General features: G+C 41.5%; 1 protein-coding gene across 2 annotated transcripts in view; it reads left to right on the forward strand.

Annotated features, from left to right (window-relative positions):
- The first annotated feature begins 690 nt into the window (after positions 1-690).
- Positions 691-12,964, forward strand: part of ccnh (cyclin H) — a 45,798-nt gene continuing 33,524 nt past the window's right edge. Inside the window, exons 1-4 of one of the 2 annotated variants that reach the window (XM_041185244.1) lie at positions 691-772; positions 8,518-8,660; positions 11,820-11,936; positions 12,280-12,353. In XM_041185244.1, the coding sequence (XP_041041178.1) occupies positions 8,544-8,660; positions 11,820-11,936; positions 12,280-12,353 (308 nt within the window). In that variant the 5' untranslated portion in view covers positions 691-772; positions 8,518-8,543. Of the gene's footprint in view, positions 830-8,517; positions 8,661-11,819; positions 11,937-12,279; positions 12,354-12,964 lie in introns of both variants that reach the window. The other variant, XM_041185246.1, reaches the window with a different exon arrangement.

Raw genomic sequence — 12,964 nt, forward strand, 5'->3', positions numbered from 1 at the left:
AAACCTCAGCAGGTCTGGCAGAATCTATAGAGAGAGAAACAGAGTTAACATTTTGAGTCCATATGACTTCTTCAGAGCTAAAGCGAAGTAGAAATGTGATGGATTTTTATAGTGTTAAAGAGAGGGGGCCGAGCATATGGAGCAAACTAGATCAGGGATAGGTGGGAGCAAAGGAGAAATTCGACAAAACTGTTGGTCACAAGACAAAAGGAGTGTTAATGGTAGTGTTAAAGGCTAAAGAAGGTGCTGGTATTGACATCAAGGTAAGATAGCAGAATGTGTTAACAGCAGAACAAGGATCAACAGCAAAACACTGGCTGCCCAGAGGGATCCAGGACAAGCAGCATTCCAGGAAGCCGAGAAGTCAAATTCCGGGGTAATCCTGAAAAATTGAACTGCAGACTGGTCGAAAAAGAGGAGGGCTAGTTTACGTTTGTCACAGTCACACAGGATGTTATTTGTGACTAGAATCTAACACATTTACAACATCCTATGACTTTAACCCTGTCTTTACTCTCAGTTCTGTTTGTTGAGCCGCTTCCCTCCTGAGTTTTCCTCCATTCCATCTTTTGACCGTTGAGTTCAAAGCTGCCAACATTCCAAACCATTAGAAATCCTAGCGACGCCTTCCTTCTCGCGAGACCCTTGCGCACACTCAGAGCATTTTCGATTGGATGAACGCTTCGCCTTACGTCACTAGGAGGCGGAGTCAGCTGGCGAAGTGTCTGATGGAAGGAGGCCAGTGGAAACGGGAAGCGTCCTTCGGAGTTAGGTGGGTGCCATCCGTAGAACTACTGGACTTAGTCGAAATGAGCGTCTCTTGCCGTGGGTAATTGCGACTGAACGGCTGTGTGTGTGTAACAGCGACCCGGTGGCGATCCCTCTGTCCGGGGTTCGAGTGTGTGAGGAGCTCCGAACATTCCATTTGAAACCTCCGGCCCCTCGTGTTTAAAAGGGTTTGTGTGCGGCTGGCTGCAGCTGTCAACTCCCCTTCACCTTTAACAAAGGCGGCCCCTGATTTTCACAGCAGTGTTCTGCAGACCGATTCAAGCTATTTGTGCTTCTGTGATGTTCACTCTGCTTTTCCTGTAATTGGTGCAATACAAGTGTCAGTTGTGGTTCAATTTATCCTATTCTGGTTTGAAGTTGAAGTTCCAGTGCCGGACTTGAGCGCAGAAATCCAGGCTGACACTAGTGCAGTACTGAGGTGCCGTCTTTTTGATGAGATATTAAACCAAGGCCCAAACTGCCCCATTCAGATGAATGTAAAAGATCCCATATCACTATTTTGAAGCAGGAGAGGGAACTATCCTCTGTGCCCTGGCCAATATTTATCCCCTAGTCAAAGTCACAAGAACAGATTATTTGGTCTTTGTCACATTGCTGTTTGTGGGAGCTTGCTGTGTGCAAATTGGCTAGTGTGTTTACACTACAACAGTACTTCAGAAATGCTTGTTTGACTGTAAAGTGCTATGTGTCCACTTTGCAAGTCTTTCTTTAACAAATGGTAAACAAGAGTTCCCACATTGCTCAAGAGGTTATTTAGGTTTTAGTGATGGGGCTCAATGCAGAAGAGGTGCAATTCTCTCACTTTTGTTTTAACTGCCTGTTGGACCCTAAACCCATGTAGGGTCCACAATCAGGTGATTGAGTGCTTCTCATGTTCCCTTTTTCAGATGTTCCTTAAAATTTGACCAAGCCTTTGGTCATCTGCCCTAACACCACCTTGTGTGTTGGTGTCACATTTTATAAAGCTCCAGTGAATATAAGGCACAATGTTTCTATTCAACTAATCATCTAATGCCCTCTTGAATACCTCAATTGAACCTGCCTCCACCGCACTTACAGGCAGTGCATTCCAGACTCGAACACTCGCTGTAAGAAAAAAATGTTCTCGCATCGCTATTGCATCTTTTGCAAATCACTTCAAATCTATGCCCTCTCATTCTCATTCCTCTTATGAGCAGGAACAGTTTCTCCATATCTACTCTGCCCAGTCACCTCATAATTTTGAACACCTCTATCAAATCTCCTCTATAAGGAGAACAGTCCCAACCTCTCCAATCTTATCTTCATAACTGAAGTTTCTTATCCCTGGATTCATTCTTGTAAACCTCTTCTGCACTCTCCAATTTGTTCACATCCTTCCTATAATGTGGCGCCCAGAACTGTATGCAATATTCCAGCTGAGGTCTAATTAGTGTCTTATATAAGCTCAGCATAGCCTCCCTGCTCTTGTACGCTATGACTCTTATTAATAAAGCTCAGGATACTGTATGCTTTATTAACTGCTCTCTCCACTTGTTTTCCCACCTTCAGTGGTCTATGCATATGTACACCCAGATCCCTGTGCTCTTGCACCCTCTTAAGAATTGTACCCTTTATTTTATATTGTTTGTCCATGTTCTTCCTTTCAAAATGCATCACCTCACACTTCATCTGCCACCTATGTGCCCACTCCACCAACTTGTCTTTTTTGAAGTTCTGTACTGTCCTCCTCACAGTTTACAATGCTTCCAAGTTTTGTATCATCTGAAAACTTTGAAATTGTCCCCTGCACACCAAAATCTAGATCATTAATATAAATAAGGAAAAGCAAGGGTCCCAATACCGGTGCCTGGGGAACTCTACTACAAACATTGCTCCTGCCTGAAAAATATCCATTGACCATTACCCGCTGTTTTCTGTTACTCAGCCAATTTTATATGCACATCACTACTGTCCCTTTTATTCCTTGAGCTATAACTTTTCTCTCAAATTTGTTGTGTGGTACTGTATTGAATGCTTTGTGAAAGTTCATGTACACCACATCAACAGCATTGCCCTCATCAACCCTCTCTGTTACCTCTTCAAAAAAACTCCAAGTTAGTTAAACATAATTTCACCTTTAGAAATCTCAGCTGGTTCTTCTAATCAACCCATATTTTTCCATGTGACTATCAATTCTATCCCAAATTATTGTCCCAGAAGCTTCCCCATCACTGAAGTTAAACCGACTGGTCTGTAATTGCTGGGCTTATCTTTACAGACTTTTTTGAACAAGGGCATAACGTTTGCAATTCCCAGTCCTCTAGCACCTCCCCTGAGTCTAGGGATGGCTGAAAGACTATAGTCAGTTCCCCTGCAATTTCCTCTCTTCCTTCAATATTTTTGGATGCATCTCATCCGGTCCTAGTGCTTTGTCAACTTTTAAGTACCGACAGTTTATCTAACACTTCACCCTTATCAATTTTGAACCCTTCTAGTGACAGAGTTTCTTCCTCTGTCACCATGGTCTCATTAACATCTGCGTCGTTTGTAAAGACAGATGCAAAGTATTCACTTAACACCTCAGCCAAGCCCCTTGCCTCCATGTGTAAATCCCCTTTTTTGGTCCCTACTCCTCCTTTTACCACCCTCTTACTATTTGATAGAAGACTTTGGGATTCCCCTTTATGTTGGCTGCCAGTCTTTTCTCATAACCCTTCTTTGCTTCTCTTATTTGCTTTTTCACCTCTCCTCTGAACCTTCTGTATTCCGCTTGGTTCTCAATTGTATTTTCTACCTGACAGCTATCATAAGCACACTTTTTATCTTAATTTTTATCTTCTTTTTCATCCAGGGATCTCTGGATTTGTTTGCTCTACCTTTCCCTTTTGAAGGAATATATCTTAACTGTACCCGAACCAGTTCTTCTTTGAAGCAAGTCCATTGCTCAACAACAGATTTTCCCACCAACCTTTGGTTCCAGACCACCCGGCTCAACTCTGTTCTTGCCCCATTGAAGTTGGCTCTCTTCTCCCCCCCACCCTCCACCCCCGCCTAAATTAATCTTACTCTGGATTGCACATTGTCCTTTTCTATCATCATCTTAAACCTTACGATAAAATGATCACTGTCCTAAATGTTCCCCCACTGATACTAGATCTACTTGGCTCACCTCATTTCCAAGAACCAGGTCCAACAGTGCATCCTTTTTTGTCGGACTGGATGCATACTGCTGGCGTTGCCAGCTAGATGCCAGTTGTAGCAGTGCATGAACAGCTTGGTTAGTTATGGAGCATAAGTCTTCAGTACAACTGCTGGGATGTTGTTAGGGCCCACAGACTTTACTATATCCAGTGCCTTCACCTGGTTCTGGATGTCACGTGGAATGAATCAGATTGGCTGAAAACTGACATCTGTGATGTTCGGGACCTCAGAGGAGGCTGAGATAGATCATCCACTTCTTGTTGTTAATTAAGTTAAATCTATTTTCCACTGCCCCTTCAACCGTTTGGTTGGTGGGTGGGTGAATCGGCCAGGCGGCTTTTGCATTTATTACAAAACCTCATCCGTGGTTGGGATGAGATTTCCAACAGTAATTAAAAAAAAATTTAAAAATTCAAACATTTTTAACATGTCCTTCTTCATGTGAGTGAGTCACATGTGAGGACATGTTTATATCATTTCTAAAGTCTTTATTTTTGTGTGTACAATTCTTCAGCTCCCTGAGGCATCTCTGTGCTCTAGGGGAGCTTTCAGTGCGTGCTCCCCAACGCATGCACAGGCTTCATCGCTCATGCTCCTCCTGCCCCCACCCCGGCTGCGCTGAGGCTCTTAGCACACTTTTCATGATGGATGGCCGTTAATTGGCCAGCCAGTGTGAATTCACGATGGGGGGGCTGATTGCGGGCGGTAGACCATTCCCCAGCCGCTCCCAGGCTCACCCAACGAATGGAAAACCTGTCCATTGTAATGGATGGTATCTTCAGCGTGAAGGTGGGCCTCCGTCTCCACTAGGACTGTGCGGTGGCCACTCCTACCAATGTTATCATGGACAGATGCATCTGCAATGGGTAAATTTGTAAGGGTGCAGTCAAGTAGGTTTTTCCAACTTTTTTGTTCCCTCACCACCTTGCTGCAGGCTCTGGCAGATAGTCCAGCTTGGAAATTCAGGAATAGTTGTTTGGTAGTACAGAACTTGAGTATCGTTGAAAAAAGAGACATGCTGTTGAAGCTTTTCATCTTGCACTCATCAGGCCACTTTAGACCATAAGACCATGAGACATGGGAGCAGAAGTAGGCCATTCGGCCCATCGCGTCCACTCTGCCATTCAATGAGATCATGGCTGATCTGATCATCTTCATCTCCACTTTCCTGCCATTTCCCCATAGCCCTTGATTCCCCTACTGGTTAAAAATCTGTCTTTCTCAGCCTTGAACATACTTCACAATCCAGGCTCTACAGCCCTCTGTGGTAAAGAATTCCACAGATTCACTACCCTCTAAGAGAAGAAATTACTCCTCATCTCTGTTTTAAATGGCCCCCCCCCCCTTACTCTGAGATTATGCCCTCTGGTCCTAGACTGTCCCCCACAAGGGGAAACAGCCTCTCAACATCTACCCTGTCAAGCCCCCTAAGGATCTTATATGTTTCAATAAGGTCACCTTTCATTCTTCTAAATTCCAATGAGTATAGGCCCAACCTACTCAATCTCTCCTCATAAGAAAATCCCTCCATACCTGGGATCAACCTAGTGAACCTTCTCTGGACTGCTTCCAATGCAGTATATCTTTCCTTAGATAAGGGTACCAAAATTGTTCACAGTATTCTAGGTGTTGTCTAACTAGTGCCTTGTATAGGTTTAGCAAGACTTCCCAATTTTTATACCCCGTTCCCTTTGAAATAAAGGCCAACGTTCCATTTGCTTTCCCTATTACCTGTTCAACTTGTATGTTAGTTTTTTGGGATTCATGCACAAGGACTGCCAGATCTCTCTGTGCTGCAGCCTTCTGCCGTCTTTCTCTATTTAAATAATATTCAGCTCCTCTATTCTTCCTGCCAAAGTGCATAACCTCACATTTTCCCATATTATATTCCATCTGCCAAGTTTTTGCCCATTCACTTAACCTGTTTATATCCATCTGCAGACACCTTGTGTCATCCTCACTGCTTGCCTTCCCACCTATTTTTGTGTCATCTGCAAACCTGGTGATAGTACATTAAGTTCCCTCATCTAAGTCATTAATATATATTTTAAATAATTGTGGCCCCAGCACTGATCCCTGTGGCACTCCACTAGTTACAGGTTGCCATCCTGAAAATGCCACCCCCATATCTCAATTCTCTCTTTTCTACTAGTTAGCCAATCCTCAATCTATGCTAATATACAACCCCCAACACCATGGGCTCTTATCTTATTAAGTACGCCTTTTGGAAATCCAAATATATTATGTTTACTGGTTCCCCTTTATCTAGTCTGCTTGTTACCACCTCAGAATTCTAATAATTTTTTTAGGCATGATTTGCAAGAATACCAATAGTAAAAGGAACAATAATTTATACTGCATGAGAAGAGAGTGCTAATTGGTTGCATATAGACTCTGGTAGAGGCGTTGCCATGGAGGATGCACTAGGAGACAGTAAATTGAACTTAACTTCCACCAGCTGCCGTGGTGGGATTTGAACCCATGTCCCCAGAGCATTAGCCTGGGCTTCTGGATTACTAGGTGAGGTACAGTAAGTACTTGCTTTAAGTTAACATTGTTTCCTTTTAAAGTCATTTATTCTTTAGAGCCTGTTTTTGCAACTTGGGTTGCCATTTTCATTTTTATTTCATTTTGAGCACATCACTGGTGGTGTTATTGGGCATTGCCATTGTCATCGGCAGAGCAATAGAACAGTGCTGTCGGAAGGTTGGTCCACTACATCAGGAGTTGGCTTGGAGATTTCCAGATCAGCAATGCTTCTGCTCTGATCACTGCCTTGCTCGCCGTCCCCATCCCTGCTCGCCGGTCCCACTTGCCACCTCGCCTACAGCCCCGCTCCAAATGATCAAATGTACTGTCAATTTGCTGTTTCCTTTTCCATGTAACAGACTGGGGAAAGACTCACTGAGGATCAGGGAGAGAGTCTCTAGTGATCGGGGAAAATCGCGCTGTGAAACTAACTCTAGTTTATACATGAATCCTTAAGGGAAAATCTGATTCACTCAACATTTTGCTTAAAGTCACACTTTTATAGAACGCAACTAGGACATCAAGTGAGGAATTGCAGTAAAAAGGACGGTTTTGGTTGTAAATTTGCTGGATTTCTTGGAAATATTTACAGCAATATGATGCTGAGGACAGAACTAAAGCTGTCATAAGTTTAATATGACGCCAAACTCTAAGGGAAGTTAAAGAGAAGCCATGTACCTCCTTACATTCTCAACATGCTGTTTTTATTATCCATTATCTATATGCCTAAATATTTTAAAATTTTTATTTGTTTTAGGAATTTGTTGACACTAGCAAGGCAGCATTTAATGTCCACCCCTTGGTGTTCTAAGAGTGCTAAGAATCTACAGGAAATGTCTCACTAGAGTCACATGAAGGCCAAACTGAGTGGAGGTGACATGTTCATTTCCCTGAGGGTTATTAGTGAACTAGTTGAGTGTAATGACAATTCCATGGTTGGTATTGCCAACAAATTACTAATTAAAGTTCAATTTTATAAGTTGCTACACTGGGATCTGAACTCAGCATCTGGGTTGTTAGTCCAACACCGTAACCATCCATTATTTAAGGTAAGTATGTATTTAAAAAATAATTACACTGTATGAAATATGTTTCCCAACTATATAAAAAAAGGCATAGGATTGGCAATCGAGCAAAAGAAATGTTAAAATGTAAATTTTTGCATGTTTTTTTCAAGAAAACAAGTGAGGCAACTTTATGGCCTAGGCAAGACCATGCAAGGCTTATTCTATTTTGTGGTAATGTGCACTTGTATTCTGCAATAGCAAAATATCATAAGAGTCATAAAGTTTCTGAGCTCTGGAGTTATGCCTGGGATGCTACAACAGTATAATATAACAAGGATATAAAAATTTTAATCTTGTGGGAAACATTATATTAAATGCTGATTTAGACATTTTTGGAAATGCCAGTGGAGATTTGTATGATAGAAACATAGAAGATTTGTAAATGAATTATCGCATGGAAGGAGGCCATTCGACCCATCATGCCTATGCCAACTGAGAAAAGCTATCCAGCTTATCCCACTTTCCAGCAACAGGTCCATAGCCCTGTAGATTATGTCACTTCAGGTGCATTTCCAAATATTTTTTTAAATGCAATGAAGATTTCTACCTCTATCACCCTTTAAGGTGGTGAATTCCAGAACGCCCACCAATCTCTGGGTGAAAATATTTCTCCCCAATTGCTCCTTAGTCATTCTGTGAACTACTTTATACCCTCAGGTTAACAACCTATCTGTAAGGGAAATGAGCCCTTGCTATCCACTCCATCTCGACCCCTCATAATTGTATACGCCTTAAATAAATCTCCCCTCAGCACCCCCTGTTCCAAAGAAACAACCGCAGCCTGTCCAGTCTTTCCTCATAGCTTAAATTCTCCAGTCCTGGCAAACATCCTTGTCGGTCTCCCCTGTACCCTCTTTAGTGTGATTACATTCTTCCTGTAATGGCAAGTTGTTTGCCAGAGATGAAAATGATATGCTTTGCACTGTGAAACAACCCATAATATTGTTCTATGTTTTATTTTTGATAACAGGAGTGAATACTGAATGATGTTCTAAGATGTTTAACAACAGTACACAGAAGCGATGCTGGATTTTTCAGAATGAGGACGAATTGGAAAATTTGAGAACTGAAGCCAATAAGAAATTTCAGTCCAAGGTTCTAGCATGTGGAAAGGTAAAATATACTTTTGGTATATTCTCAAAAATAATCAAAAGGTAGAATTGAACTCAGTAACCCAGAAATTGCATTGTAATAATAGCAACACTGTCAGCATTCAGTATCATTTTACTTATGAAACTGACAACTTCTGGCATTCTTTTTTTATTCATTCATGAGATGTGGTGTCGCTGGCTAGGCCAGCACTTATTGGCCATCCCTGATTGCCCCTGTGAAGGTAGTGGTGAGCTGCCTCCTTAAACTGCTGCAGCCCACATGTTGCTGCATGTGTGCAGTTAAACACAGTTGATATCAGTAATTCTTAATTCATCACGGGGTGCACTGTTGAAGTCCTCACAGATAGAAATCATTTGATGTGAGCTTCCACTTTTTACACTATCACCTTGGTAGGAAAAACCCCTGAAAACATTGCACTTTGTTGAATGTGTAACTGAGTTTTTAAAAGTGTACTAAGTTGTAATTACTGTTGATCACTCTCTCTCTGACCTGAAAAACTAACTTTATATTTGTGGAAGTCAAATTTCTCCATTATAACTTCCATTTTATAATGTGTTTTACATTAGTCTGCTTTAATGTTGGTCAGCTAATAAACATTTGATGCTGAGAGTTTCTTTTTAATATTGCTTTGTGCCAGGTCTGAGGCAGGGTTGTGGGACCTAATCGGCGTCATTTTGGAGTGGGCACTCCCGCTCACTGACCTTTCTGGCTACTGACAACTCTCCCTCGCTCCGACCTTCCCTCTCGCTGACCTTCCTGGTTGCTGCCTACTTGCCCTCTCGCCGATCCTCCTAGTGGCTGCCGACCTTCCCTCTTGTTGCCTCTCTAGCTTGTGGCTAGCCTCAGCAACCCTGCAACTTGAAGCTGCTCTTCCTGCTTTTTGCTGCTCATCTTGCGAGCCTTCGCTCAAAGGTGGAGGTTTGGCGAGCATGATCGGCGGCAGCTGGGAGGGTTGGGGAGCGGGAGAGGCAGTGAGCTGGAGGTAGGCAGAAAAAGTTGGCATATTCTTTTATACTTTAAAATTTATTTTATTTTAAAAGCTGTTTCATTTATGAATATAGGAATTTAACGATGTAAAGTATTTGAACTGACATGATATGATGTTTTAATTTTTCTTTTGATAAGTAAGTTCCTACAGAACCTAACCAGCTTAATCCCATGTATATATACTTCGTTTCATTCTGTATAAAACGATTAAAAAGTGAAGGATAATCAGTGCTTTACTTGCTGGCTTGCAGTCTGTGAAAATTATTCAGTGTGATTGCTTGATAATACCACTGTTGCTGGATGTCGGAGATCCCCAGAATAGAATGGCGCCAGAATAAAATTAACACTGGGAAAGGTGAAATCCACACCACAAAAATCATTAGATCTTTGTGTGCAGCTGTTTGAGGTCCATGGCGAGTGCCATCCCTTAGCTGCTGACTGCAAAACGCAGGCTAACATTTTTAAACCATGCATTCCACCTCTTTAATTGTGTCAGCCTTGGATTCCCTTTGGGAATTTGAACTTTAGATTTTAAAGTTCTGTATGATGTTAGATGGGGTAGGTAATATTTTATTAATGGTGTTATTTTTGACTTGCTTTCTTCAAGCATGATTTAAATTGAGGCAAAAGTACTTAAATACAGCCCATGGGCATAATTTTTTGCCTGTTGGGCAGGTGGGCCCGACCCAATCTCCGGCGGGCACGGAGCAGATGGGCGGGCCAATTAAGGCACACCCAGTGTCACGTCCGGCGGGAAGCGCTGTGTGCTCCCTGTGCAGGCGGTGGGTGGGGGGAGATCCCTGAAATCGAGAGTGCGTTCTTTCACGCATGCGCACGAAAGAGCACACATCTTCCTGAGGCTAAATGCAGCCTCGGAGATCGCCAGGACTTTGAAAAATATTAAAAATAGTGAACAAAAAAATTCCCTTACATGTCCCCCTCATGTGACATGTTCATAATTTACAGAATAACTTTATCAAAATTTTTAAAACCCTGCATGAAACCTCATCCCTTCGCCTGAAGCGGTTTCATGTTTTCTCTATTTGCCTACGGGGCTCCTGGCTTGCTCGCCAACCTTAAGGTTGGATGGGCAGGTCCTTTAATTGTTTAAATGATCCTGTCAATGGCCTCAGTTGGCCATTGACAGGTCGGCGGACCTGCAGCTGATTTTGCTGCGCCCCCACCTTCCTGAAAATTTAAATGGGGAGGGGTGACGTCGGGGGTTCTGGGGTTCCACCCGATGTCGTCCCGCATCATTTTGCGCATCAGTGGGCGGGCCGTGCCCCCTGCTCACCGACGGCAAAATTCTTCTGCCCCATGTTTAGACTACCCGGAAATCTTCCAAAAATAGTACAATTCTGTGATAAATGAAATATTTTTAGGAATCAAATATTTGACTAATAGCAATATGATGCACAAGTTTTATGAAAAGTCAACATCTAATAGCCTAGGAGTTATTGCCTTTCACTATAAACTTGTAAACTAAAAAAAAAGATTATTTTCAAATTAAAAATATAAATTGAACAATAGAAAATTGTGTCAATAAGGAACTTGCAGTTGTGATGCATGGTTTTGAAGCAGGCAGTCAAAATTACCTGGAGTTGAAGCTGTCAATATTGGGTAAAGGAAAAGAAAAACGTGTTTTTTATCTATATATTTATTTTGGGCTATGGGTGACACTGACAAGGCTGCATTTATTGTCTATTTAATATTTCCCTGATGAGGGAGTGGTGGACATTCTCCTTAAATGATGACAATCCTTGTGGCTGTGCTGCTTTCTCAAGGTGTGGGATAGGGATTTGTAGAAGCTTTTGCTGCTGTATAGAAACTTGTTCCATGCCACTTAGTAGCAGGAATTGAGCACCAGACTTATTTTGATTGGTCATTACCATAAGAAAATTCTCCTTTTGAAGATTGAGTGTAACTAATAAAAAATGGAGAAATTATAGATTTAAAATGATGAGGTTTTGAAAAGAGCAGTGTAGATTTAGTTAGAGTTCTCTCCCTCTCCTCTTTCCATTCCCCTTCCCTCTGCTTGCCTTCTGAAATGTTGAAGCTAAACTTAGTTAAAGGCTCCTGCCATATTTATTGAAGAGAGAAATATAATGTGCATAGGTGTAGTACTTTGCAACTGTATGTCTTGATAATGATTGCTTTGGTTTTCCTGAACAGCTTTCTCCAGTGGCTTTGCTGGAGCCTCATGAAGAGGAGGTACTACGTAAATATTATGAAAAAAGACTCTTGGAATTCTGTTCTGCATTTAAACCCATCATGCCCAAATCTGTGATGGTAAGAATACACAGAAGTTGGGTATTGCTTTGTGATTTATTAACTGACTATACATTTTAACTGTTTATGCAGCTTTTATGACTATCTTTTCTAGCCTACTCTGCTCCTAATTTGTATGCTCTATATTACAAAATGATACTTGTTTGCAATCTGATTTTCTTGTGAACAAAAAAGTAGTAGAACAATGTTTTAAAGCAAGTGACTGGGTGCAACCTACTACAATTGTATTAAACAACACTGTATGGGTGGTGTAAAGGTAACATATCGTTTATCAAAACATAAACAATCTTATATCTGTTGTATACATGATGGATTTTGAGAACATTGTTTATATATTTTTTAGGGTACTGCAAGTATGTATTTCAAGAGATTTTTTTTGAATAACTCCTTAATGGAATATCATCCAAGGACTATTATGTGAGTTTTTGTCTACTTGTTTGCTGACTCAGTTGCTGTTGCCACAGTTAACTTCTCATGACAACTGATAATTTTCTAAGAGCAGCTCCATTTTATTCTTTTATTCCTATAGTTCATCAGTGACAAGATAATATTATCAAACCTAACACTAAGTTACGGAAATTCTTCCCAGATTACTGGTCATGGTCACTGTGGTTGAAGCTATAAATATGCATCTTTTTTAGTGGGGGGGAGATTATGGAATTAAATTGTAATGAGTATGTCAAAAATCGGAACATAGGAGCACAGGAAATAGGAGTAGGAATAGGCTATTCAGCCTTTGGAACCTGCACTGCCATTCAATAAGATCATAGCTGATCTGGTTGTGGTCTCAATTCCAATTTTCCTGCCTGGCCCCCATAACCCTTGATTCCCTTCTCTGTCAAAAATCTGTCTAACTCAGTCTTGAATAAATTCAATGACCCAGTCTCCACTACTGCCTAGGGAAGAGAATTCCACACACTAACAACTCTTGAAAGAGAAAAAAATTTCCTTACCTCTGTCTTAAAATGTAGATCTCTTATTCTTAACCAGTGTCCCCTGGTTCTAGTCTCCCCCACAAGAGGAAACAC

This window comes from Carcharodon carcharias, chromosome 4, assembly GCF_017639515.1.
Source record: "Carcharodon carcharias isolate sCarCar2 chromosome 4, sCarCar2.pri, whole genome shotgun sequence".
NCBI classification, from domain to species: Eukaryota; Metazoa; Chordata; class Chondrichthyes; order Lamniformes; family Lamnidae; genus Carcharodon; species Carcharodon carcharias.